The 27759-nt window shown below is 36.8% G+C and overlaps 1 protein-coding gene across 1 annotated transcript in view; it reads right to left on the reverse strand.

Moving 5' to 3' along the window:
* TANGO6 (transport and golgi organization 6 homolog) overlaps nt 1-27759 on the reverse strand; it is a 125143-nt gene that overhangs the window by 66998 nt on the left and 30386 nt on the right. The window contains exons 8-14 of the mRNA XM_016164637.2: nt 26390-26502; nt 24466-24642; nt 22818-22950; nt 20315-20506; nt 15190-15324; nt 7801-8304; nt 5580-5637 (exon numbers count right to left, since the gene is read on the reverse strand). Of these exons, the coding sequence (XP_016020123.2) occupies nt 5580-5637; nt 7801-8304; nt 15190-15324; nt 20315-20506; nt 22818-22950; nt 24466-24642; nt 26390-26502 (1312 nt within the window). The remainder of the gene's footprint in view (nt 1-5579; nt 5638-7800; nt 8305-15189; nt 15325-20314; nt 20507-22817; nt 22951-24465; nt 24643-26389; nt 26503-27759) is intronic.

Here is a 27759-nt window from a genome sequence, read left to right on the forward strand (position 1 = left end):
GCTTCTTTTTGAGATCATGAAAAAGTTCTAAAATTAGACAGTGGTGACAGTTATACAACTCTCAATATACTAAGAATCACCGAATTGCAAATTCTAAACAGGTGAATTTCAGGTATATAAATTGTATCTCAAATAAGTTTAAAAAATGGGGATAATGTCTACTTCCCAGAACTACTTCAAGAATTTACTGAGATGCATATACGAGACATTGGCTAAATGCTCATTTATTAATTAGGTGGTACAGAAACCAGGTCAGGACATAAAAGAAATCTTTCCATTTCAAGGACATAAATGGAGATGATACGTTTCACAGGGCTGTATTCCAAATTTCAATGCCAGATCCAATTAGGTGGTTCTTCAAGGGATAGAATTATTTTCAGTTAATGGTTTCCCAACCTTATTTGAGGTAGAAATTTGAGAATGAGATAGGGAGTTCAGCCTCTGACAAGTTAAGATTTGTAATCCTGCTCAGTTTGAAACTCTGTAAAAACAAGTTTACCTTGTGTGTACCTTTCCCTCTTCTGAGCCCTTTGCCTTCCCCTCCCTGCCCCCCTTGGCTCTTTTGCCAGAAATGAAAAGCTTTCTCTGAAAGAGAGAGTGTGGAAGAGTTTGTGCGATTTGTTTGGGCATGTCAAGATGTCTAGATTCTCTGCACTACACACACTGCCTTACTTTCACCTCCCATGACTGGCTCAGAGCCTAGGGGTTTTTTTTTTGGTTGTTGCTGGTTTTTGGGGGGTGTGTGTTTTCCCCAATGAGCCTGGTAGTTTTTTCCAAAGATCCTTTTGACACTGATGGGGATAACTTGGATCCCTGAAATACATCTATTTCTGGTGTTGCTTTCAAAATGTTCTTTAAATAATTGAAAGTGACTAAGAGGACTAATGAGTATATCCACAGTATGATAAATAACCTGGCTATAATATCTTATTTGAAGAATATCACTTATTTTTATTTACCACATTCATCACTGAATATCTATTTCAAAACTGAAATGTAAAAAATACCCAACACATTGATTATAAACTATGGGACATTTAAAGACACATTTTAACTCCAATTTTGGAAAAGAGAAGGACTTTCACTTTTTACCTTATACACCTCCTTGTCATTTAAAATGTTTTTAAACAATGAGAATGTATTAACTTGTATGATAATAACAAAACAATGAAAAAAATAATATATAAGGAGTCTAAAAAGGGGAAACACTTAATGACCATAGTCTAAGATTAAGTCTTACCTATTAGTAAACTCTGAATTATCACTGGAACTCAGCAATTTGGTATTTAATTCTCTGCCTGACAAAGCTGGTAATGAGTACAAAAACAGCTCTGCTATGAGAACTAAACCAGGTACCACTTTATCACTAGGACCGAAAGAAGATGCAGACAGTCTTTCATGAAACTAAAATACAACAGGAAATTTAGTTATCAGATTGTTGTGATGGACAGATAATACATGAGAAATTCCTACATAAGCCATCAATAAATATTTGCTGAATGAATGAGCTTAATTTCCTTCTGCTCTGTGCCTAGACTGCAAAGTTAGTGAGAAATTACAAAAGAAATCTAAAATATCAATAAATTAGGCAAAAGGTACACTGCAAACCATTTAAGGCATCCTAGGAAAGGAATATGTTAAGCACACATTCACATACGCACTCCCCCAAACTAATGCTACTCAAACCACAACCTTGCGCCCCTAGTACTACAGGACATTTACAAGTAGGCTGGTCTCATCTGACTGGAAGCCCAGAACGGCTTGGCTGCTGCAGTGCTTTAGGCCTGGGCGAAGGACATTGGCAAGGCGGGTGGGAAAATTCAGTTCTTTCCTTTCTTAATGGGAAATTCACCTGAGGCCCTGCCCATTAAGTGCATGTTACAAACACCAAAAACATCAATTAATTCAAACTTGTCCATCCAGGGGAGCTGAGAACAGAAATTACACCTCTACTTCTCATGTTCTTCATCATCAAATTAGCTGCTAACTGATTAGCACACCAATTAAAATTACTAAAAACAAACACAAAACCAACAGTTGTGATTTTTATAGCAGAGCCTAGGGGCTAATGAGCTCTGTGGGTTAATCAGCTAAGAAGCTTATTCCAAATGGCAATGTTGCCACATTAAAAAGACAAACCATGGCTTCCTAAAAACCCAGTCTTAAAAAAAGAATCAATGAGAACTATCTCCTTGACAGTATTACAGTTTCTCAGGAAAGGTACAGGATGATTAGTTTTCTGAGACTTAATAGTTATAGGCATTTTAGGTTCTCACTTCATTGATTTATTTGATTCCCATAAGTACTATTATTGTCACATGGCTTCTGGAACCCTAACGAGCCTCCAGGCTTATTTCAATTCCTGGACTCTTCAGCCTCTCAGCTGCAGTCATTACTTGTCTCTTGAAATTCTCTACTCTTTCGGCTTCTGTTCTCACCTACTTGTCCTTTTACCTCTTTGGGTGATCATTTTGTTTGCTTTGAAGAATTTTCTTTTTGCTTTTTAACCTAGTCACAACGCCTCACTGTTAAAGTGTTTTGTGTATAGTAGATGCACAATAAATGTTTGCTGAATAAAGAATGAATCTCAAGGCTCAGGCCTTCGTCACTATATACTTTCCCCATTTGCACTCTCTCTTAAGCTTTAGCTACTAGGGCTGTAGAGAGCCAATTATACCCAGATTATACCAGAAAAATAAGAACCCAGTAAGGACCTGTACATGTTTTTGTGCTTGCAGAGAACCTTGCCTTTTGTAGATAAACAGAACACATCAGTGTGAAGGACTGCATTACTGGCTTCAATTCTTTACCCCTCCCTGCACCCATGTCCTTTGCTCTGTGACTTGGCAGGACATCCTACTAAAGGGACAGAGTATATTTCTCCAACCCTTGCCTTTTGGATTAGGCCACATGGCTTGCTTTAGCCAACAGAATGAGGCAAAAGTGATAGGATTACAGTTCCAAGCTCAGGCCTGAAGAGACCTTGCTCTCTTACACTTCTGCTATTACTATGGGAATGTGCTTGGGAGGTCTTGGGTCCTGGGGTGATGAGGAACACCTTCAGCAGAGTCACGTAGCTGACCAGCAGATGCAGGAGAAGCAGAGCTGGCCTGCCTAGCCCAGCCTAGGTCAACTGAACCCCACTGGTCTACAGATGTGTGAGTGATAATAAATGATTGGTGTTTTAAGCTACTAAGTATTGGGATAAATTACATAGCAATAACTGATAAAATCAGCCTACTGGAGCTTTAGATCTAAGAAGTTACATAGAACAGCACATTATTACTTAGCAATCCAACAGAAGTAGAGTAGTCCCCCCTTATCTGTGGTTTTCTTTCCATGGTTTCAGTTATTGCAATCGACTATAGTCTAAAAATATTAAATAGAAAATTCCAGAAATGATCAATTCATAAGTTCTAAATTATGCGTCATTCTGAGTAACCTGATAAAATCTTGTGCCATCCGCTCCATGCCGCCTGGGACGTGAATCATTCCTTTGTCCAGCATATCCTACACTGTATACGCTACCACCCATTAGTCACTGAGTAGCCTTCTTAGTTATCAGATCTATTAGATAGATTGACTGTCACGCTATCACAGTGCTTGTGTTCAAGTATCCTTTATTTCACTGAATAACGGTCCAAAAGTACAAGAGTGTGATGCTGGCAATTCGGGCATTCCAAGAGAAGCATGAAGTGCTTCAAGTGAAAAGGTAAAAGTTCTCAACCTAATAAGGAAAGGTAAAAATTATATGCTGAAGTTGCTAAGATCTACAATAAGAATGAATCCTCTATCCCTGACACTGTGAAGAAGGAAAAAGAAATGCATGCTAGTTGCTGTCATATCTAAAACTGCAAAATTTATGGCCACAATACATGATATGTACTTATTTCAGATGGAAAAGACATTAAATTTGTGGGTAGAAGACATAAGCAGAGAACGTATTCTGACTGATGGCAACATGTTGTTCCAGAAAGCATTCAGCCTACATGAAGACTTCAGCAAAGGATCCTCTGAAATGAGTGATGCTAAGCCATTTACTGCAAGTAAGGGATGGTTACAAAGATTTGGAAATAGGTTCGAACTGAAAATATGAAAATTACTGAAGAGGCAGTGTTTGCCAATGAAGAAGCTGCTGCCACATTTCTGGCAGAGTTGAAGAAGTTGATTAGGGTTCAGTACCATCTCAGGTTTCACTAGGGGTCTTGAAACTTATCCCTTGTGGATAAATGTGGACCACTGTACCATAAAATTCACTGATTTAAAGTGGACAATTCATTGGTTCCGAGCATACTCACAGAGCTGTGCAACCATCACCACAATCAATTTTAGAATGTCTGTCTTCATCATCTCAAGAAGAAACACTGTGCCCTTTAGCTATCACCTCCCAAACTTTTCTCTCCTTCCCCCCACAACACCCCACCTCTGCTGCCATAGGCAACTACTAATCTACATTCTCTCTATATAAATTTGCCTATTCTGGACATTTCACATAAAGGAACCATGAAATATGTGTTTTTTTGTGACTGGCTTTTTTTAACTTAATGTTTTCAAGTTTCCTCCATGCTGTATGATATTTTATTAATTCATTATTTTTTTATGGCCAAATAACATTTCATTGTATGTATATACCGCATTTTGTTTATCCATTCATCAGCTGATGGACATTTGTGTTGTTTCTACCTTTTGGCTATTATGAATACTCATTTACAAGTTTTTGTGTAGACACATTTTTCACTTCTCTTGGGTGTATAACTAGGAGTATAATTGCTCAAGTGGTAACTCTTGAGGTATCTTTTCGAGGAACTGCCAGACTGTTTTCCAAAGTAATGTACAATTTTGCATTCCTATTTAGCCTTCTTTTTATAGCTAAGAAATTGAAGCCCAGAGGGATTTAGTATTTGCCAAAGTTCATACAACTGAGAAGCAGAGAATGGGAGATACATCCAAGTTCTTTGTCTCCAGAGCCCTAGATCTTAATGACTATCTTCCACTGATGGAGCAGGAGATACCATGAGTTAATTCTGCTTCTTACCCATGTCTACTTCTTACCCATTTGGGTGCCTAATTCTCTACCCACTTTTCATGAGGCCCTTTTCTAGAATTAGAATCCAAAAATTAATGGAGATGTGGAGAACAACAAAGGATCACAAAAGAGAAATAAAAGTATTGCAAAAAATGTTTTGATGAAGAAATATTAAAGACTCTGAGATTCTTTTGAAGAGAGAGCAAAAGTGCATACTGACAATAGTTAAGTACATAAAAAGTTAATGTAATAACATACGTGAGTCATTCTTTACCTCTTTGAATTGGAGGAAAAGGGATTTAATATATAGAATAAGTAAACATAAATAAAGACTTCCACATCATTATGAGACATTGAAACTCTATAAGGACCCTTTGGGAACCCTCCAGGCATTTTATTATTATGACTTAAATTAAGTTCTCACTAGGAGACAGGAAACCAGACAGAATGAGCAGCAGTCTTGTGGCTCTAGGATTTTAGAGATTTTGTGCAAACCTACAAGATATAATCTTTGGTCCACGGACTCAAAGTCCTTTAACCAGGACTGACTTACCCTGAATAGCAGACAGATATACAAAGGTGTCTTCATGCTCCAAATTCTCCAAAAATATCTAGAACCAGAAAACACAGCAGTGATATGACTCACAAAGAGCAAGCAAGATTATTAAAACCCTATGGTAGCCTCAAAAGAATAAACGTTTTTCTTCTTGTTTGTCTTAGCTAGACATTGGTTTGACTTTAAAGTCTTGTGGGGAAAACAGTATATAAGTTTGAAGTTCCATTTCTACAATAGTTAAAAAAGGGTAGTGATTAAGAAGAGAGAGTTCTTGAAGTAGTCGAATACACAGAAGTAGGCATGGAAACCAAAATCCAGAAGAACAATCCTCAACATTTTTTCCATTACAGCCCATGGTGGACAACATTCTCACATACCAACATGACAGACTATAGGCCATGACACACAAGAGGCCAGGTTTGGGACTATGCCCAACTGATGGCACATTTGCTAGAATTTGATCCTTTTCTCTAACAGTCAGAAAGCATATGGAAATGCAAGTGAGAGACAGAGATGTTATAATTTGATAACTTTAAATCTGTTCTAATTTATTTTTTAAAGTCTTTTCAAATTTCAGCTCTTACATTGACATTAGTAACAAATTAATCTCAACACATCTTACAAGCTAGGAAACCACCAGGGCATGTCAATTGCTGTGGGTACTGCTCATCTAGAAGATATGACAGTGACATGTTAGAATTAGGCTCTAACATGAGGGCCAGAGAAAGACAGCGGCCACGTGCCCATGTTCCTCCTGCTTTATGCCTAGGAAAAGCTGGAGGTGTCTGTTCCATATGTAGTGATGCATCCTTCTCTGGCAGAGATTTTTGATACCAACTTGATGCTGCTGGTCTCCACATGTGCTGCATGTTAGGAAGAGCCTAAGATTAGTTCACCCGGGAAGATGGCCAGGTTGGAAGGAATGGGGATCATGTACGAAGTAAAGGAAGCTTAATCCAGGGTAGTAGCCATGTGAATAAAGAGGGAGAGAGAGAGATTTAAAAGACTCCTTGGAAAAAAGAACTGATAGGATCTGGTGACTATTTATGTACAGCAGATGAAGGTTAAATAAGTTAAAGAAAATTCCAAAGATATTCACTGCATTCACCATCTAAATAAGTGTATGATGGGATAATTTAATGATTACTCAAAGGAGATATAAAATTTGAGGTTTTCAGCAACATTTATATGACAACATACCCTTGGCACATTTCCACATCTCAGTTTTCTCATTTATAAAGTGGGGATAATACCAATTTTGTAGTTGTTGCGAGGACTAATGACAATGTCTGAAAGGTATAGGGGCCTGGCTCAGTAAACAGCAGTTATTATTGTACTGTTAGTTCGAATACTTCAGTGACTAAAGATAAATGTATTTAATCAGAATTATAATTCTTAGCCTAATGGCTAAACTCTATGGAAGAGATAATAACAGCAGTAGTTAACCTTTATTTGGTGCTCATTATGTGCCTACCACTATAATTAGTGCTTTACGTGGATGATTTTAAGTCTTTCAACATTAAGTAGGTCCTATTATTATTATCCTCACTTTACAAATGTAGAAACTGAGGCTCAGAAAGTATAAGTGACTTGTCTAAGAAACTGATTTGGAATTTGATCAGTAGTCTCTAGATCCTTTGCCCTTAAACTCTAACTCATACTGAGGTCAGGATAATTTCTACAAAAGGGAAAAAATCCGCAACTAAGCATATATATTCTCCCACATAAATCTACAATGTAAAGAACAGCTTTTTCATTGATAAAGAGCGAAGAGGGGAGGAAACCCAGTTCTGGCCGCTGCCCCTCTAAAAGGGGCCCAGAGAAAACAGGTGGCTTATCTGGGCTGGGTCACGGTGTTGAAGGTGGACCCATTTATCAAAAAGGTAATTTTCCATCCTGCTGTTCCATCTCCTTTTCTTTCACCCACTCTAACTTTACTAGTTTGTTAAGGACATATAAAGATCTGCTCCCCCCAGATTTCAACCTTTCTCCTTTTCCTGACTGTCCACAGCATTTCTTGCCTGTAAAAATGCTGGTATTCTGTTCATGTTCCATTTAGCCTTGTGCGGTTATCTAGGTCTTTCCTGTGTCTACATCTTGCCTCTCAGAACAACTACAGTTTCTGAGGGGATCCCAGGACAGTGCTTAATATGCAGTCGAGGCTCCCGGAAGCCATGCCCCCCTGCAGATGTGTGTATTGATGGTGTTTTCTACTCACCTTGAGAAGCTTCTCTTGCACCTCCAAGGCTCTTGCTTCTCTCTGCTCTATCCAGCGAGAGAGAGTTCGCAGGGCAGCAGCCCGTGTTGGAATTTGAGGGTCATAAGCAGATAAAAGAACTTCCTGGAGCTGTTCTGTGGTTATGCTTCCAGACTTCTGGTTTGCAGTAGTGCCAGGCTCACTGACATCCTGAGAAATGAATGCAGCATCAGATTCCAGGCCTGTCTCGTTGGATTTCTGTTGTTTGAGGTAGCTATGAGACATATCAGTGTGTCCTTCATGGTTGGTTTGTTGCTGCCTTTCTGTTTTCCCTTCTGGATGCTTTTTGTTCAGAGTACTCTGGGCAGCCACACTGACAGCCTCTGTGGAAAACGCTCCATGAGTAGAGATGGTGATGCGGAGATCTACAGCGAGTTCTTGGATGACAGGGTCAGGGTACGTGTTAGAGACTTTCTCCAACAGAGGCAACAATTGTTTCAGGACAGCGAAATCATCTGACTTCAACTACAAAATGAAATGAAAAATGCCAAACTCAAATTAACAGAGCATACATTAATATTATTTGAGCAAAAGGCAACATATCCTGAGTAAAAGAGGCAAGGAGCAAATCTTATTCCTGATGTAATCCACACATAGCCTGAGTATGGCACTCAACAACTACTGTTGAATAATTACTACAACAAAAAAAATTTAATTATGCAGGTACTTTAATTATAATTATTAATTATACAGGTACTTTCTAATTAAAAAAATACATCAGCATTACTCTTAATTTTTACAATTTGATGAGCAGAACAAGCTATCTAATGGTTTTAATTTGCATTAGCCAGACTAACAGCACTATTAAACATCCTTCCATGTTTATTTGCTGTCTGCATTTCTTTTTCTGTGAACAGCCTATTTACATCCTTTGTACTTACCCATTAAACAGTTTGTCTCTACAGCTATTCTTACCATATCAGACCTTAATAGCCAATCGCATGGTGAAATTCTTTTTCAGATTATTTTATTTTGACCTTTGTTGTATTTTTTTATCGTATTATTGTATTTTTGACTTTTATGTACCTTTTGCCATAAAAAGATGAGTTCGTGTTAGCAAAGTACTTAGTGCCTGACACATAGTAAGTACTATGTAAAATTTTAAAAATAAATATGATAAACAAAAAACACACACATACTGACATCCCTATGATCTAGTTACTATTATTACCTACATTTTAAACAGGGAAACTGAGGCACAGAACAGTTAAGTAACATGTCCAAGTCACATGACCAGAAGATGGTAAGATGTGAACTCAACAAGTCTAGCTCTAGAGTCCACACTCTTACCCAACACCCTACAAGGTTTCACTTGAACGAACAAAGCTTTTTTCAGTATATGATCTAAAGCGGCTGGCCAGCATTCAAGGGCACCAAAGGTCCAGAAAGGAATGGGACAATAATTGATAAAAGGGAATTTCTCCTAGAAAGTGGAAGTGAAAATTACGTAAGATTTTCTTCTCTCTAGAAACTTTGTTCTAATAATGCCATAAACCTTACTAGAAAAGGTAAGTATACAGTCAGTGGAGAACGGGAATCAGTGGTAATCCTTTTCTGTTTGAAAATACTGGAAAAATTATCATATGAGGCTTCATGAGGCCCTGATTATTTGAAAATTTTGAAGGTCTTAAATCCTTTTTAGAACAAAGAATATTTATTATTTACTCATTCACTCATTTCATTATCCAACCAACGAAGCAATTAACCAACTGTTTTCATAGGGCCTATATAATGTTCTCATTTTATACTATTAAGTCCACAGATCCACAGAATTGTTATTGTTCATTTTCTCCACCACTTTCCTCCCAAATAAATGAAAACCTGAGGTAGATGACAGGTTTGTACCTGTAGAATTTCACCATACACTCCCCTCAGATTTCTTTGTTTAAACAATTAGAAACTAATGCAAAATTGACATAAGGTAGAATTTCTAGTTCTGCAACATATGTCAGCTTACTTTCATGTGTAAAACAACTGACCATTCTAATGTTACCACCTCTTAAGGGGAGAAGAGAATATATATGTCCAGAGTTAAGGTATACGTTATCTAAGAAAAGAGTCAATTTTATCAGTAATCTATGTATAACTGAAAAAGACATTTTAGAATAATTTTGCTAGTGCTATAATGCTAGACTTCATGCAGTGCCTCTGTAGTATTATGTACTTTTGTTTTTTCTTTAAGCATCTGAAATGGGAACATCTACTTATATCTACAGTATACCGTTTCTTTCATTTCTATTATATACAATATCTTTAAAAAAAAAAAAAAAAGACATATAGACCAATGGAACAGAACAGAGAGCCCAGAAATAGACCTATATAAATAGAGTCAACTGATCTTTGACAAAGGAGCAAAGGTAATACAGTGGAGAAAACCCAGACTTTTCAACAAATGGCGCTGGAACAACTGGACATTCACATACAAAAATAAATAAATTCAGACACAGACCTTACACCATCACAAAAATTTACTCAAAATAGATCACAGAACTAACTAAATGTAAAATACAAAACTATGAAATTCCTACAAGATAACACAATAGAAAATCTAGATGACACTGGGTATGGTAATCACTTTTTTGATAAAATACCTAAGAAAAGAAATCCATGAAAGAAATAATTGATAAACTGGACTTCATTAAAATGAAAAAAAATAAACTGTTCTGCAAAAGACAATGTCAAGAGAAAGAGAAGGTAAGCCACAGACTAGTAGGAAATATTTACAAAAGACACATCTGATAAAGGACAATTATCCAAAATATATGAAAAATTCTTAAAATTCAACAATAAGCAAAAAAACAACCTGATTAAAAAGCAAGCAAAAGACCTGAACAGATACCTCACCAAAGAAGATATAAATATATACAGCATACGAAGAGATGCTCAAAATCTCATGTAATCAAGGATTACAAATTTAAAAAGATAGTTTGGCAATTCTTACAAAACTAAACATACTCTTACCATATGTTCCAGCAACCATGCTCCTTGTATTTATCCAGATAAGTTGAAAACTTACATTCAAATACAAACCTACACATATTTATAGCAGCTTTATTCATAACTGACAAAACTTGGAAGCAATCAAGATGCCCTTCAGTAGGTGAACGGGTAAGTAAATTTTGATATATCTAGACAATGGAATATTATTCAGCACTAAAAAAAAAAAATGAACTATCATACCACAAAAGACTGGAGGAACCTTAAATATATATTACTAAGTGAAAGAAGCCAGTCTGGAAAGGCTACATAGTATATGATTCCAACTATGTAGCATTCTGGAAATGGCAAAACTGTGGAGACAATAGAAAGATGAGTGGTTGTCAGGGGTTGGGGAAGGGAGGGATGAACAGGCAGAGTGGGGAGGATTTTTAGGGCAGTGAAACTATTACATATGGTAGATACATGTCATTAAACATTTGTCAAAACCCACAGAGTGTACAACATTGTGAATAAACTTTTATGGATACCATGGACTTTGGGTGATATTGATGTGTCAATGTAGGTTCATCGATTGTAACAAACATACCACTGTTATAAGATGTTGATAGTGGGGGAGGCCATGTGCAGGGACAGGTATATAGGGAATCTCTGTACCTCCTGCTCAATTTTTCTGTGCACTAAAACTGCTCTGAAAACTAAAGTCTATCAAAAACAAAACAAAATATCTTTTCTCTCTGTTTTCAAACTTCTTAGTCATTGGGGTATTCAGCTTATTAAACTGGGTAACTTCTCTAATCACCATGGACAGGTATGTGGATTCCGAATAAGAGTTGATAAGGCAATTAAAGCAATGCATATTTTCAGCTTCATATGCCTATAGATTTCCCACTATTAGAATAATCAGGGAAATCTAAGACTACATGTGCCAGCTATTTATAAATGTTCAAAAAATTTTTTGAGGTCTAAAATAATATTCACTTAATTGCTAGATGAGAAAACTGAAGCATTAAAAGGTTAATTAGTTTTTAAGGGTCGCCTAGGACCACTATCAAAATTTAGAACTGATCATAAAATCCTCATTTCTACTCCTGTCACTGCTTCTCAGCACAAATCTCAGAATTGTGTGTTAAAGCCCTGAGGTCTGAAGGAACAGCCCACAAGTGAGTGACAGATTCCTTTATCCGGCTGCCTCTCTCCCAGTTTCTAGACTACTTTGGGAATGCAATGAGCAGAGCTGTGTCAGCCCACATCTATGGTTTCTTTCAGGGTGTCAGGAGTGAACCAGTTAGAAGGTGCTTCTAAAGGACACATGAGAACTGGCATGACAGCCAGAGGGGGACAGCACACACTGAAAAAGCCCCACCTGAGACTTTACAGAACCCACTATGGGGCAGGCATAACCCTCATCCTGCCTTATCCTGCTCCAGGGAGAATGACAATTTTGGAAGAATCCAAGGGTCTCTTTAAGCAATAAACTTCTGACCTAATAATTTCAAATTCTGAAAAACACATATTTATTCTTTGTGTTCTCATTTCTGTTTATTGCCTATGTTTCTTCAGATATTTAGCTGGCCAGTTTTTATGTCTGGATCCTTATTTACATAATGTCACTGAATTTATTTACCAGTGTTATTTTTACTTTGGTTCTAAGTCAGCATGCAATATGCCCTGTTTTATAGTGAGCTATACATAAAGATGGACATAAGGTAGAAAAATAAGAACCTTCTAAAAAACAATTAAGAACTCATCAGATCAATCACAGTCACTAGAAGGTAAGCTCCAGAAGGGTGAAGAGGTGCTTGATAAATATTTCTCGAATGAGTTTGTTCTATGATACTCTCATAAAATGTGGTATGAGATCTCATGATTTGAGTTCAAATCCCAGGCACACCACCTGTGCCTCAAAGCTCAGATGAGCTCTGTGCTGCAGGGCTTCAGGGGACCCAACAGGCCAGGGAACATAAGGCAAAAACTGCTTCCTGAGGAGACAGGGAAGCTACCAACATCAGATTTCTTTTACTGATGACCCACCATGAAATTTAGAAAATGAGTTTACAATTACAGTTGTCTTGTTAGAAGGCTTACGCCTACACTTTCTCCAAATTAACTCCCCTTCCCAGACGCTGTGTCCTGATAATCACCTTAATCACATAAATTAGAGAGGAAAAAAAGGTTCAAATGCTATTAGGTTCTGTTTCATTAGCTAAAACAATAAATCCTAATTGGGAATAGGTACAATATAATCTTCTAGACTCTGAAGCAAAAAACACTAAGGCTGACAACCATTATCTAAAAAAAAAATTAGAATTATGACTTTTTTTTCCAATACGAAGACAGAAAACCCATGGTAAATATAAAATTGGGAGTGCTAAGTAAATCTACCAAGAAATGGACTTCATGTTAACCACAGGCCCAAAGAGAATTCCTTTTCCCCATACAGACAGGGTAGAGAGAGGCAAATTCTAACATACCAAGAATCAGTATCAGATTTGAATCCTCAAACTCAAAAATCCATTTGCAGAAGGCCCCCTACTCATTGCTAAGAGTTACGGCCAATCTGATTTCAGGTTAGATTTCATTACTCTAGAAGCCACTTATAAATCCATGAATCAAACAGAAAAAATAATTAATAAATTAAGGGCAAAAGTATAAGGGTGACGTGTTTATGTTCACTTAAGTAACTGCAAAGTCAGAAGAATCCAGGATATAATCAGTGAGTCAGGATGGCTCATGGAAGGGCAGGAACAGGTAAGGGATACACATTTGCATAACTCAGGTGAATCACTCTTAGAATATGACTAATTTACACAGCCAGCCCCTCAACAATGGGCTTCTAGAAAGGAAAATGGAGGTTTCTGTGTTATTTTCCATTTGGGATATGGTTAGCAATGATGTTAAGAGAAAAGAAAATTTTTTTAAAATCACATTCTCAACTTACAGAAATAAATATTATTCAAGTTAATATGGAGCCACAAAAAAACAAATCAGGCCAGCTGAATCCGAAAACAATACAACTTAATAAAAATTATTCCATTGGTGAACTCCTTCTTGACAGTTCTAACAGCAAGTATATAATAGTATGACTGTACAAACTAAACTCAAACTGTTTTTTTTCAAACTACATGGTGAATATAAAATTAGGAGTGCTAAGTAAATCTACCAAGAAATGGGCTTCATGTTAACCATAGGCCCAAAGAGAATTCCTTTATCCCATACAGACAGGCTGGAGAGAGGCAAATTCTAACATACCAAGGATCAGTATCAGATTTGAATCCTCAAACTCAAAAATCCATTTGCAGAAGGCTCCCTACTCATTGCTAAGAATTACAGCCAGCCTGATTCCAGGTTAGATTTCATAATACTTGCACTAGGCCTATTCTGCCTTCTTGTAGTCTCCTAACCTAAAGTGGTATGTAATTAACCAGTTGCACACACGTGCCTGCCTTTCCACCTTGTTTGGCACTACTTTGTTTGGTCTCTACATTTCAGCTATATCAGCCTTCTAGGAGTGTCTCAAGCATACCAAGCTTTCCTGCTCCCCAGACTTTGTACAGGATGTCTTCTTTAATTGGAAGAGTTTCCTTCATCTGCACCATACATACTTCCAAACTCCTATCCAAATCTTAGCTTAAATTTATACTTCCTCAGTGGAGACCTTCCCAACCTCGGATGGATGCTATGTTCTCTTGGTACCCTCCGTTTCTCTTCTGAGGCACATTATTCAATTCCAAGTATGTTTTTGAATACTTATTTCATCTCTGATTCCCTTACTGGACTATAAGCTTCATGAGGCTAGGGACCATGTCTGCTCTGTACACTGCTGTATTCCAGCACCTTAGTTCATTAACTGGCACATGGCAAGTATACAATAAGTATTTTTTGAGTGAATAAATTAAAAAATTATAAATTAAGTATATAAAAAGATACATCCACTGGAAACAAAGCTTTAACATGCTGCATGACATAGGTTGAACTATGGATCCTGTTCTAAAATGGAATTATTAAAATATGATAGAATCCTAAGCAACCAACAGATTACAAAGGTTTTCCCTGACTACAACAGCAGGGATAAGTTTTAGAGAGCCATGACAGAGAGGGTCAGAGATTTCTCCACGGCTGCAAAACACTGTGTGCTGGGTGTTTCCAAATCAAGCTTGTACCAAGGCAGAAAAGGCCTTGCCCTTCTGATAGTGAACTCTGCACAAGTGACTAGGTAGAAGTGGCACAATTTTCTGGACCTCTACTTTGGAGACAATTCTCATTAACAATTTGACTTGTTTATCCTGGTTCTCCTATATACAAATGCAGTGTCCATTTTTTTTCTCACAAGGGTATGGAAGGGAAACAATAGTTTTCCTGTTCTCTTTCTTTTTCCCCTCCATTCAAGTTTGACTTATGTCTATAACTCACCTGAACAGCTCCTCCCAGCATGACAGCCACAAGCCCCATGGACATGCTCAGTGTCTGTGATTCCACGGTGCTCTCTGTTTGGTGGGCCAAGCTTGCACATGCTCGGTGCAGTGTTGCTGCTACAAAGTCCACCACCTATCACAGAAACAGGATTTAGAATTGGTGAGGAGTTAGGTGCCTTGTAAATGCAGTAGGTACCACATCAGTCTCACAGAACCAGTGAGGAGTAAGGAAAAAAATCTCAAAGTTCTCTTTACATCTTACCTCTAAGTCCTCATCTTCTTCCACACCAATATCATGATAGCAAGAACCTTCAAGAACAATTGATACTGTGTAGCAGGCATGGTGCTCAGTATTTTACATGCACAATCTCACTTAGGTCTCATATTAACTCTCCTAATGAGATTTCCTTCTCAAGGATTTCTTTCCCCACCCCCACCATTTTGACAATCTAATTATAGTAAACAAAGAGGTGCTCAATTTTATCTTGAAGCCAGTGCCCTCGAAGAATCTGTAAAAATGACCCAATCATTTTTTAAGTAGCAAATATCTTTAAAGGACTAAGATAATTCATAAATAAGATTTTACATAGCATTTGGCTAACAACTAAGCCTTGAATTAATTTGGTCAGCATCATTTTTGCTGCATGTGGATTAATCACCTTAAGTAGAAACGCCTTAGAATAAAGACAGCATACACATACACATGTGCATACACATATGTACATACATGTACAGACACACACATGCATATTAGGATTAATAGCTCAAAAGGGAAAGATCATTTTGAAAATGAAATGGCTGAGATAGGTCATAGTAAGCCTCTAAATACCAGACAAACTTGCATGTTCAACTCTCTGGGCAAACCGCATGTTATGCTAGAATCTTTATTGCAATCTTAAAGTAAAAAAAAAGAAAAAAGGCTTGTTAACACTTGTCTTTTGGAACAAGGCATGAAATTAAAAAGTTTATTAAAAGTTCCACTTACTAAGATGAACAGTGCTGGTTATGGCAATTTTCAACATTCTCTCTACCCTAGGACTGCATTGATACTAGAAGTTAAGGACACTTGTCCTTTCTAGAAAAACTACTTCATCGACCATCTTGGGCCACCTATTTTTGCCTTCAAGGAGTTTTCTAAAGCACTCTTTGTGAGGCTTCTATTTCAGCCCAGTATTGTTAAATTACTGGAATAGAACTATCTAGCCTTCTGACTTTTTCTAAGTTCCTCTTCACAATATATATTTTTAAATATTGCAAAACCAGTAGTATCATCCCCTTTTTGTTAAGAAGGAAGCTTTCTTTGTCTGTCTGTATGTTTAAAAAAGTCCTAGGAGTTGTTAACTAATGTAATAGCCAACTGTTATCATCATCTCTTGAAGTAAACTTTCACCCAAATTTTCTTGTAACAACAAAACCACTATATCCATTTGTACAACAGCTCCTCCCACTCCCATTCATTTCCTGTGATTTAGGTGGGGACTGCCAGCCACAAGACAGGTATGTGACTAAAGCCTATTCTAGAGTTTATATATGTTGTGAAGGAGGAGGAGCAACTTTCACTTTAAAATTTTTTGTGTGTAAGTGCCTAATATAAAAAGCCAAATATTTCTGAAAGTTTATAATGAAAAATAGCAAGGCCCTATCTCATTTCTCCCCATCTGAATCTGGCTCTACAGAGGCCACCATTTTTAATTATTTAGCTAGTTAATTTAATAACAACAACAACAACATTAAGCATTTACTACTTACCAGGTACCATTCTGGATACACTACAGGTACTAACTCACTTAATCTCACAATAACCCTATAGAGACACATGAACCTGCTGTTAACAGGCAATGGAGGGGAATGGGGCTGAGGCCTGACAAGTACATGGACATCAACTTAATCCTCCAGCTTTTCGGTTCACTTCTACCACCCAAGTTCAGGGTCTCTTGGGTTCAACCTCTCTCAAAAATACACCTCAAGTCTTTTGCTGGGCAGGGGAGAGGAGATGGTTGTATGAAGTTGTGGAGGGAATCAAGGGGTCTGCGGAAGCTAATAGAGCCTTTCAACCTGTTTTAAGCTCTAAAGTCAGTCCCATCTTTGGAGCTTATGTGGGGCCTCTACAGTGAGAAGTAGCTTGCCTTTATTTTTTTCTTTAAAAAAATTTTTTTAACAGTTTTATTGAAATACAATGTTTTGTCTTCTTTCCTGCTCTGTTGGTCCCTGTGGTTGCCAAAGGGAGCCAATAAACATGTGTTCAATACACCATGTTTAATCAGAAGCCCTCAATTTTTAAATTTTGCCCTTTTACATTGTTTAAATGTTTTTATAGTGAGCATGTGTTACTACCATACCAATAATAATCCCTTACATCTACTAATACTTAGTCCGTGACTATTCAAAAATGTCATTTGCTTGAATCAGGATCCACACATTGCATTTAGTTGATTCATCCCGGTAAGTCCCTTTCAAGGTAAAACAGCCCTGCTCCTTTTTCACACCATTTATTTGATGAAGAAACAGGGTCATTTGTACTATAGAATTTCCCAAATTCTGGATTGGCCAATTCCTTCCTTTTGGCATTAACTTACTCCTCTGTCCTGGGTTTCCTTGATTAGATTCAGGTTCACATTTTGGAGACTTTTTGTTCTTTTTTTTTTTACTTATTTCATTTTATTTATTAATAATAATATTATTATTTTGGCAAGAACACTTCCCAGGTGATGCTGTATACATCCTACTACATCAGGAGGCATATAATGTTTGCTTGTCAACTTATGATGATGTTAAGATCAATCAGTCCATAATGAAATATTTAGGAGGTCATATACTGATATCTCCAATAACACTGAAATCCATCAAAAATGAGATGGCTAGAAAGATGAAAACGTGGACTAATATGTAATAAAGCAAATATAACAAAATACTAGTAGCAGAATCTAGGTGATGGGTATATAGGTATTCGCTATTAAATTCTTTCAAATAAAACACTTGGTGTGGGGGGAGGAAGGGTCAGTTGGTTCAGATATATTTAGTCTAATTACAGTACCCTTAATGGTTTTAGCAGACACTGATGACTGTTACCTAGATCCATTATTTCATTAGAAGATTGCAAAATGTAACATTCTAGTTCTCTTTTTGAAATTTTTGGCTATAGTTCTTATATAAGGAAAATTTTTACTTCATCGAAAACTTGCTTACATTGAAATATATTCCCTAAGGCAAGGCAAGATAAATGCTTTATTCTTTGTCTTCATTTATGAATTTACAAAATGATTAGCTGATGCCCTACCAACCTTCAAAAATGTTCAACAAGGAATTTCTTTGTTGGGAATCGAATTTTTGTAACTTTGATGTGTTTCAATCCATTGCAGGCATTATTCTTTTTAATACTCAAAATATCCTATCTATGGCCAATGACAGCCCTTCAAACGGGCTCCTGAGTGCTACTGACATGACTGCATTAATCTCAGATAGCTTCCTTGTATTCCGGTACCGCAAGATGCCCTCAGGCTTATAGTGCCTTGTATTCAGGTAGTGCAAGATGCCCTTAGGCTTATAGTGTACAATTCCTACCCTAGACCTCAAATAAACCTTTAATCCAATAAGCTTTGTATTCTTTTAGTAGGAACCGATATTTAGAAACTATAATCTGGCACAAAGGATGCTTATTACTACTGGGTTGTCACAACTTCCTGACATTGACAGTGGACCAAGCTAGGAATTACCTATTTTTTAAAAAGAGAAAAATAAATTGTGAGTTCATACTCATACTTCCAAATGAAATTAAATATAATCGGGTTTTTACTCATGTTTTCTTGATTTTATAACACTTTTCTCCTTATACTGAAAATCTTGGTTCCTAATGATATTAACAAAATTATTTTAACATCGATTACTTTTAACTTATCCATATGTGTGTGTATTTCAAACAAACCAAAATTATAACTAGCAGCAAGATTACTAAATGCAATTTTACATTTTTTTGTGGTTCTTTTTGTCCTAATATATTTTAACCTTAGCTGCAGGATAATTTAATGGGGCAAATCACTTTTTTTATCAGCCTAAAACCATTGTTCCTTAATTAGGAATAAAGAGAGATAAGTGTAAAAGCTCAAGCCATATCAGTTTTTAAGACCATTTCCTCTTCCAACTAGCATCCTGAGACAAAAACACAAGGTCTGTATGAAAAAATCTTGAGGGAGCTGATATAAACACAGGAGAAACAAATCACCCTACTGAGTAACAAGGGTCGGTGAACTAAAATTATGACCATAATTCTCACTGAACAGTCGTGATAAGCCGGAGCTGACAGGCAGCTGCACATTTTCTCAGCAGGAGCTGTACGGAAACGCTGCTTAGCAACACTGGAAGGCAGATGACAATGAGAAGCATACAAAGAGCCAGAGAATCAGATTTCAGCGTGATCATCCTACCATCTTACAACTGACTATTCACCAACCAAGCCAACAACTAATTCTGGTAATGGAGTAAAATATGGCAACTGCACTGTCTATGCTTTATTACTTTTATTTCCTATTAAGAAAGAAAAATGGTAAAAATAATGTCTGAGTCAATAAAATTCACATAGTTACCTATTCTGAGAGCATTTTTAAAAAACAGCTTAATCTTTCACGTGCTGTTGTAGAGATAAGCTATGAGTTAGAAGACCTGTGAAATTCAAGGTGATCTTATTGTTCATTGGTAAATTTTTTTAAAATTTGAATTTCTAATCATTCTAAACTTTTGATGCACATTAGAAGACGTGTATCAGAATCAGAATCTCTAAAAGTGGGCTGGGTATCAATATTTTGAAAAAGATCCTAGATGATTTTCTTTGCATCAAAAGTTGAAGACCACTGTGATATAATATATAAATATTTAAACATTTCTCAAAGTTTTATGTGCTTGAGAATCACCTCAAGAGCTTATTAAACATGCTGATTCAATCCAGGACCCATGAAAAGTGTTGATTCTCTTGGTCTAGTGTGAGCTAAGTAATTTGCACATTTAACTAGCATTCTAGGTAACATGGATGAAGTTGTCACATGCTGAGTAACATTTTATGAACATTTCTTGGAAAGAATATAAAGAAACCAAAATAGACAACTGCCATCCGGAATGGGACAGCCACTGACCTGAGTGATGTTTGTGAATATCTGCTCAGACATCCTCTCACACAGAACAGCCATCAACTGTAGGACCAGCAGCTTCTGCTCTTGGCCTTCCACCAGAAGAGTATGGTGCTGCTCTAATTCCAAGAGGCTTTTGCTTGAGAAGGGTTCTGTTTTCAACTCAGCTTCATTTTCCACGGCTACATGAGTCAACTCCTAGTGTGTAAGAAAAGAAAAAGTAAAGAAAACACCTACAGAACTAAGGGCTTCGAAAACAGCTAGAATATTCTGTTTGAAATGTGTATTTAAAGAACTAGTCTGTGTTTGCTGAATTATGTATAATAGTCAAAAACTGGAAATAAAAATGTCCAGCAATAAGAGAAGGAATAAATTGTGATGTATTTATTATATTGCAGCAGTTGAAATAAATGAACCAGATCTATATGGATTGCAATAGAGAGCAATTCAAAAACACTGTGGAGTAAAAAATGTAAGTTCCAGATGAAGGAAACCAAAGTTTTGCCCCCCTGAAGCTGCCTTTTTTTTTTTTTTTTTGGATATTGATTTTAAGCTGTTTATTATGAAACAAAAGACTCAGAAAGAACTTTTGACCCTCTCCCCTTTCCTGCCCAAGAGATTCCAATAGAAAAACCTGCTTCAGGAAGGAAATCTTAGGATGTCTGCCTTAGCCTAATTTAAATTAAGTTTAGTAAATAAGAGGACTTCAGGCAGGGACCCGTTAGCTAGATACCCTGTGTCTCTCTGTTTCTGAGTTGCCTAGCAAAAATCTGCCTGCCAAGTGTGGTCTGCTCTTCCTCAAATACCTATAAATCACCCATTCTCACTTCTGAAACCTAAGACCCCCACCCCCCACTTTTTCTCCTTTATCCAAAACGTCATATATACTCAATATTCCCTCACTATCATTGGAATTTTCATGCATATGTGAATTCCTCATGAGTATTATTAAAATTTGATTTTCTTCTGTTAATCTCTGTTAATTTGACTATTAGCCCAGCTAGAAGAACTTAGAAGGTGGGAGGAAAGGTGATAATTTTTTTAGCCCCCATACAGAATAATATATATTACTATGATACCATGTATATGAAAATTTAAAACTTCATAATAAAAAACATACATACACACAAAGAACTAGTTTGGCAAACTTACTTTATCAGTATTTTTATGATCTCTACCACTAGCTTTCTTTGAAATGAGGCCACATAAGATTTCCAAACTCTTTTTAGAGACTATTAGATGCTCTCAGCACCACAGCCCTTTTTCTCTAAGATATTTAGAACTAAACTTCTACTAACAGATAATTCATATTCATTATTTCTCTCTACGCTTTGCATGGCAAATTTCCTTGGAAAAGGAAAACCTTAAATTACTTAATGATTAATGCTTTACCAAAGTAATTGACAGTTTAGAGGAGTGGTTCCCAACTGTGGCTGAGCAAGTTTGCTCCCCAGGGGGCATTTAACAATGTCTGGGGACAGTTTTGGTTATCATAATTGGAGGGCAATATAGGCATCTAATGGGGAGAGGTCAGGGATGCTGCTCAACATCCTGTGATGCACAGAAAGCCCTTTCTCCCTGAAGCCCCCTCCACCTCTTTCTTTACCCACTGCCAACAAAAAATTATCTAGCTTCAAATGTCAATAGTAAAAGGTGGAGAAACTTGGCTTAAATCAAAGAGGGCCTTTTGATTTTTTTTTTAAACAAAAAAATTTTTTAATTATCCAAGTAAAAGCATATATTCTTGTAATGTTACTGAAAATGAGTGGCTGAGCAGGGGGATGCTCAGAAAGCATTCTATGCTTCAAATTCTAGACATGGTAACCCTATACCCTTCTTTGCATTTTCTCACAGCTATACCAACCTTAAACTCCACAATCATTCTCTTAGCACTTTATTTAGTGAAAATAATGGAGACACAGAACTGGAGGACAGGGAATACGAGATCACCTGGTTTATGGTCACAAATAGTGCAAATAAGCAGTTATGGTATGAGGTACAAGTTACTGTTGGAGATTAGGACAAAAGGAAGCACAACCACCAGTACTAAGAAACAAACCCGGAAAAGGTTTCAAGTGGCTACAAAGTGAAATCAGAGAGGCAGAACTACTAATTCTCCTTTCCAAATACCTGACAAAACAACAGTCAGAAAGGATAAGGGATTACTCCATAGCTGTAAAACCTGCTATTAACTTCAAAAGAGTTCTTACAGTCAACACAGAGCAAAGATTAACCCTTTCGTAGATCAATAGTTCTGCTTGGTCATCTCTAAAATTCCAGCACAGAGTACCTTGGAAAAGATTTCAATCACATGTGCACTACTGAAGGTAAATTTCTTTTTAAATCAAACTTACTGAAAAATAAATTACCTTTGTATCCTCTGATTATTTCTCCTAGGGACCTAATTTTAGAAATTATAATTAAAATTATGACTGCCTTGAAAATTCAAAGGGGCTTCTGAAACTACTCTGGAAGAGAGCTGGCCATAAACTATAAATGCAATTCTTACCTTCAAGCAGAAGATGAAGAAATCACCAGCCAAACCACATTCCTGGCAGTGGGACAGCAAGTCCCCGATAAACTCTACCTGGCACTGCTCTGAGGATACTTTCTGGTATAGGGCTTCATCTTCGTCTTCATCGCTGCAATGTGAAGTCAGATTTATCTTGGTAAGATTGATCATCCAGATATATTTTTTAAAACCACATTAATAATATTCTGAAGTAACATGTCATTTCCAAACAGCAAATTGTTAATAAATCTAAAAATTTTGTTTAATGTTCCTGTTACTCCACGTGAAAAAGTACTCTCAGAAGCTAGGCTGTCATGTACTGGACAGTCATTCGCTAGGACAGGAAAAAGATTCATGAAGGATAAATACTTTTTCAGTGTCAACTTTTTGAACACATGAAGTGTTTTAAGTATCTAATGAAAGCTATGGACACTATTTTCAGGGGAAAAAATCATGTTTGCATATACAAAAATTTCTTGAGCATAATTTTAAGGGGATTATAGACCTTAAGAAGTCCATGTAGAGATCCCAGGCCAGGAATCTGGTAGTGGATAGTCATTCAAGCATTACCTATTCACTATTTTTCGTACCATCAAGGGAAACTATAGTTTCAATAACAACTGTTGATTTTGACATATGTACACTAAAAAGTATACTAAAGACTGGTTAAGATAGCAATAGGTTTTAACTACTGATAATTACAAAATTCTCTACATAATCATTAAATCATTCCCAAGTTAAACTGTTCCAAACTGTTTTTTAAATAAACATGACAAAATTTTTTAAACTCTTTTAATTCAGGGGTTATAGTTTATAACCACAGAACCTACTAAGGCTCAACTCTCAGTAAATTAGTAGCTTTAGTGTGTACTGATAATTCTATTTGCAGTCAATGTGTTTTTCCTATTTTCCTCAAAATTGAAAGTCTTCAAAAACTTTAAAGTTAACAATGAATAAAAAAAATAAAATTTAAACATTTTAACAAACTGCAGCATTTTGAATGCTCTGTGAAATCTAAGTAGAGTAGCTGCCACTAGTCAAATACTATATGAAATCTGATCAGTAAGAACTTAACATTCTGAGGTAATAACATCTATACACATCTCCCAGAAAATGGAAATAATTTAAAATATACCTGTGAGATGTTGGAGAAATAAATCATCCATTCCAGTAACACTTATTAAGTAACTTATAATCAACCCTTAGGAGAAACAAACCCCCATCATAAAATTACCATAAAATATAGCTATCAGACAATTGCCCTTAGGAATAAATCCGACTCTGAACACACATATACATACCATTTTGAGACTCAGAAAAAGCATTGATTTGTTATGGAGTTGAGGGTGAACATGTCTGTGACCTTTACTCTAATTCACTAGCAAACTTTGTGAAGTAAGTGGGCTTGTTGTGATGCAGAGCTGTGAGGCTCCAGTAGATTTTACTCACTATTAGCTAGCATCTGAGAAAAACCTGGAAAATTACTTAAGGCTCACATTACATTTAGAGATCATAAACAGCAGCACCTCAGCTTCTTGAGTTTCTGGTTTCCTTTCTATCAGCACCCCTTAGTGGACAAGTCACAGAATGGCCTGTTGGGTACAATTAAATCTGAAGACAGACAGTAAAAGATGGGTGAACTCACCAAATGGCCTCTTTGATGGTGATCATAATGCCACCTTGAGTGGCAGCTCTAAACTGACACAGAGGATGGAGAGAAGGCACAGATTTGTCCAACCCTGCAAATCCTTTCAGGCTGGCAATTGCCTTCTTTCTCTCCAGTTTCCCCAGAATCCATAATAAGATCTCTTGGCAAAGTGACCTGGCAGAAAAAAACAGTTATAAATGAGCTTGTCAGCTTATTCTACACATCTAACAAGCCTAACATAAAAAAGAAAGAAAGACTGTCAGGTTCCACTGCATTCTAAATGCTGGCACAATCACCTAGTACTACTGAAGCACAGGAATGGAAAGTATAAGTCTTGTGAATTTCAGAATAAAATATCCTAAAATTCAGTGAGTGACTGACTAATCTTTGGCTCTAGAAGCAACCCTGACATGACATATGAGTCCTGTGTGATTTTTTTTTTTTTTTTTTGGTAATTCCAAGTGTACCCATTGCCTTTGGATTAGGCACTGTGAAATAAAGTGTACACTGATAAAACACTCTACTATCAATGGCACCGGTAGCTGGTGACCAAGAAACAGCACACCAACAAATGCTTGCCGAGTCCTCATCCTCTTTTGTTGATGCCAATTAACTAAGAGAGAAGTGGAATGAACGTTGGCTTCTACCTTCTCAGTCTCTGACATGGACATGACAGCGCTGTGAGGACTTGGGTTATGATACACGCAGTCCTCTGACACCAAATGCACATATTTATAGACTCCATCTTTCACGACACTTTCTATCATCACTTCCCTTATGGCTTGGGGCTATAATGATGTGTTAACAGAAAGTTAGAGAGTCAAAGGCAGTACATAAGCTTTGACTAATATGCAAGACTGAGTATAGCTGAACTCTGAAAAATGTGGGGGTTAAGGATGCCAACCCCCCCACACACACAGTCGAAATCCATGTTTAACTTTTGACTCTCCCCAAAATGAAGTTGTCCTTCAGAATCTACAGGGGATTGGTGCCAGGACCCTCCAAAAGTACCAAAATCTGAAAATGCTTAAGTTCCTAATATAAAATAGCATCGATTAATGCATACAGTTGGCCTTTCATTTGTACAGACTACCAACCATGGATCAAAAACAGTCCAGGTATTTATTGAAAAAAATCCGTGTATGAGGGGATACACACAGTTCAAACACGTGTTGTTCAAGGGTCAACTGTACTTTCCATCACTACTTGATGATGATGACTATGATCGCTTACTCTTTGCCAGGGACAGTGCTTAAGAGTTTAATGCATGGTTAGTCTTCGTAATAACCCAATGAAGAAAGATTATTATTGTATCAGAATTCTGTAGGACTTCAGAAAGGCTAGAAACTCTCTTAAGGAGGAAGAAAACATAAATAGCTGTAAAAACTGAGCTGATAAAAAATGAGGCCTATTTAATTCCAATACAAGATTATTTTCTGGATGACTAAGAAACCCCTTCCTTTTTTACAACACTGCAGCATTAACACCAGATTCAAGTCTAAATTACAGAGTGCCACATTCAGATCCAGATTTCCCACGCTTGATTCCTAACTCCCCACAGGTAGTTACGATCCATCCTCTATTTCCTCCTTCCTAGACATGTAATTCTAGTATTTCTCACTGATCAAACAGTGGCAAGTTAATACATGTAAACAGAGATTTCATCTCTGATGTCTAGCACAGAGGCTGAAGAAAGCCATTTTAAAAACTACATCCAGTCTCCTGCAATTTGCAAAGCTCTCTTTCTTTTCTAGATGAGCAGAATAAGAAGATTCTCAAATGTCTTCCTGACTTTTAAAGAAAAAAAAAATAATCATAAGGTGGCATAAGTCATATTCAAAATAAGAACAAGAACAATGTACAAAAAGAAGACTTCACCATTTATAAACAAATAAGGAAATAAGATTCTCTGATTATTTACCTTATGTGAGACACACTCTGCTTGGTAAAACAGTAGAGAGAAAAGAGTGCTCCCAGGACAGGAAGCAGGGAGTCCACCAAAATTGTTAAAGGTTCATTCCCGACCACATACACCTAGGGAAAAGGAAATGGTGAGAGGTACCATGACTGTAAGACCAGAGGAATGGAAATCAAACACCATACACTTATTAGCACGGCTGATAGTCTTACCTGAAGAACATTCTAGTCCTAAGGCCAATGACACCATTTGAGATTGACAGACAGATTGAAACACAGGGAGGGAGACTGGACAGCAGCCCTTTTGTGTGCGCAGCCTGATGAACTGCCAGGTGAAATGGGTAAAATAACCCATTTTCTGACCCCTTACTTTCCTACTTTTGACTATCTCTGCATCTCCTAATCTGCCTATTATTCATCGGAACAATTCTCTTACTGCTGAAAGCCCTGTTCTTAGGAACTAACAAACAATTAATGCCAAATAGAAAAAGTTAAAACTAAATTTAGAAAAAAAAAAAAAAACAGAAACAAAAAGTAGCTTGCTCTAGATGTGTCACACTTAAGATGTAACTGCCACAATGGCATGGCCTATTCTCTCCAAATCAATAAATGTTCAGAGAAGTTATGCTGCGTACCTAGATCTGCACTGGCTTTATAGGGTTAAATGTGTGAGGATGCTAATTTTTTTTTAAAGATGCTAATTTTTATTAACGACAATTATGGTATATATTTCAATTGTACCTTTTAAAAATTAGGATTCAAAAAACTTTTTTTGAATACCCACTGGGGTCAAAGTACTGTCCTAGGTGCTGTAGTGAATATAAACATGAATAAGTTAGCTCTCGGATTGCTTGTGATCTCATAGGAAGAATAAAACAAGTAAAACAGTTATAGTAACAATAATTCAAGGCAAATAACCTAAAGTATCTTAAGAAGTACAAAATGTTATTCAAAACTCCAGTCAAACTTAATAGGATATCAAAATATAATTCCGTTATAATAATTAAAGCTCAATAGTGTGACAAAAAGAGAAAGAAGACGAACTGACAATGATTACACTCTTAGTATGTGTTCCAGGAACTATGCTAAGATCTTTATCTTCTACAAACTATGTTAGATTCGATAAAGAGTTAGCTCATTAAAATTATAAGTCTCACAAAGTCAGTATTAGAAGCCCTATTTTAAAGGATAAGAAAAGGGAAGTTTAAGGGGCTCTTATTTACAGAATGTATTGAGGTAGTAACCAGTGCTGTTTGTGGGAAACGAAAGGTTACTGAGGCACGAGCTGGAAAAAATCTCTGTGCTTTTCCAAAGAACCCTGTCCCTTTAAATCAAACTTATCTTTTCACACTCCTCAGGCCTCCCAACTCGGCG

Source organism: Rousettus aegyptiacus, unplaced genomic scaffold, assembly GCF_014176215.1.
Source record: "Rousettus aegyptiacus isolate mRouAeg1 unplaced genomic scaffold, mRouAeg1.p scaffold_m13_p_14, whole genome shotgun sequence".
In the NCBI taxonomy this organism is placed as follows: domain Eukaryota; kingdom Metazoa; phylum Chordata; class Mammalia; order Chiroptera; family Pteropodidae; genus Rousettus; species Rousettus aegyptiacus.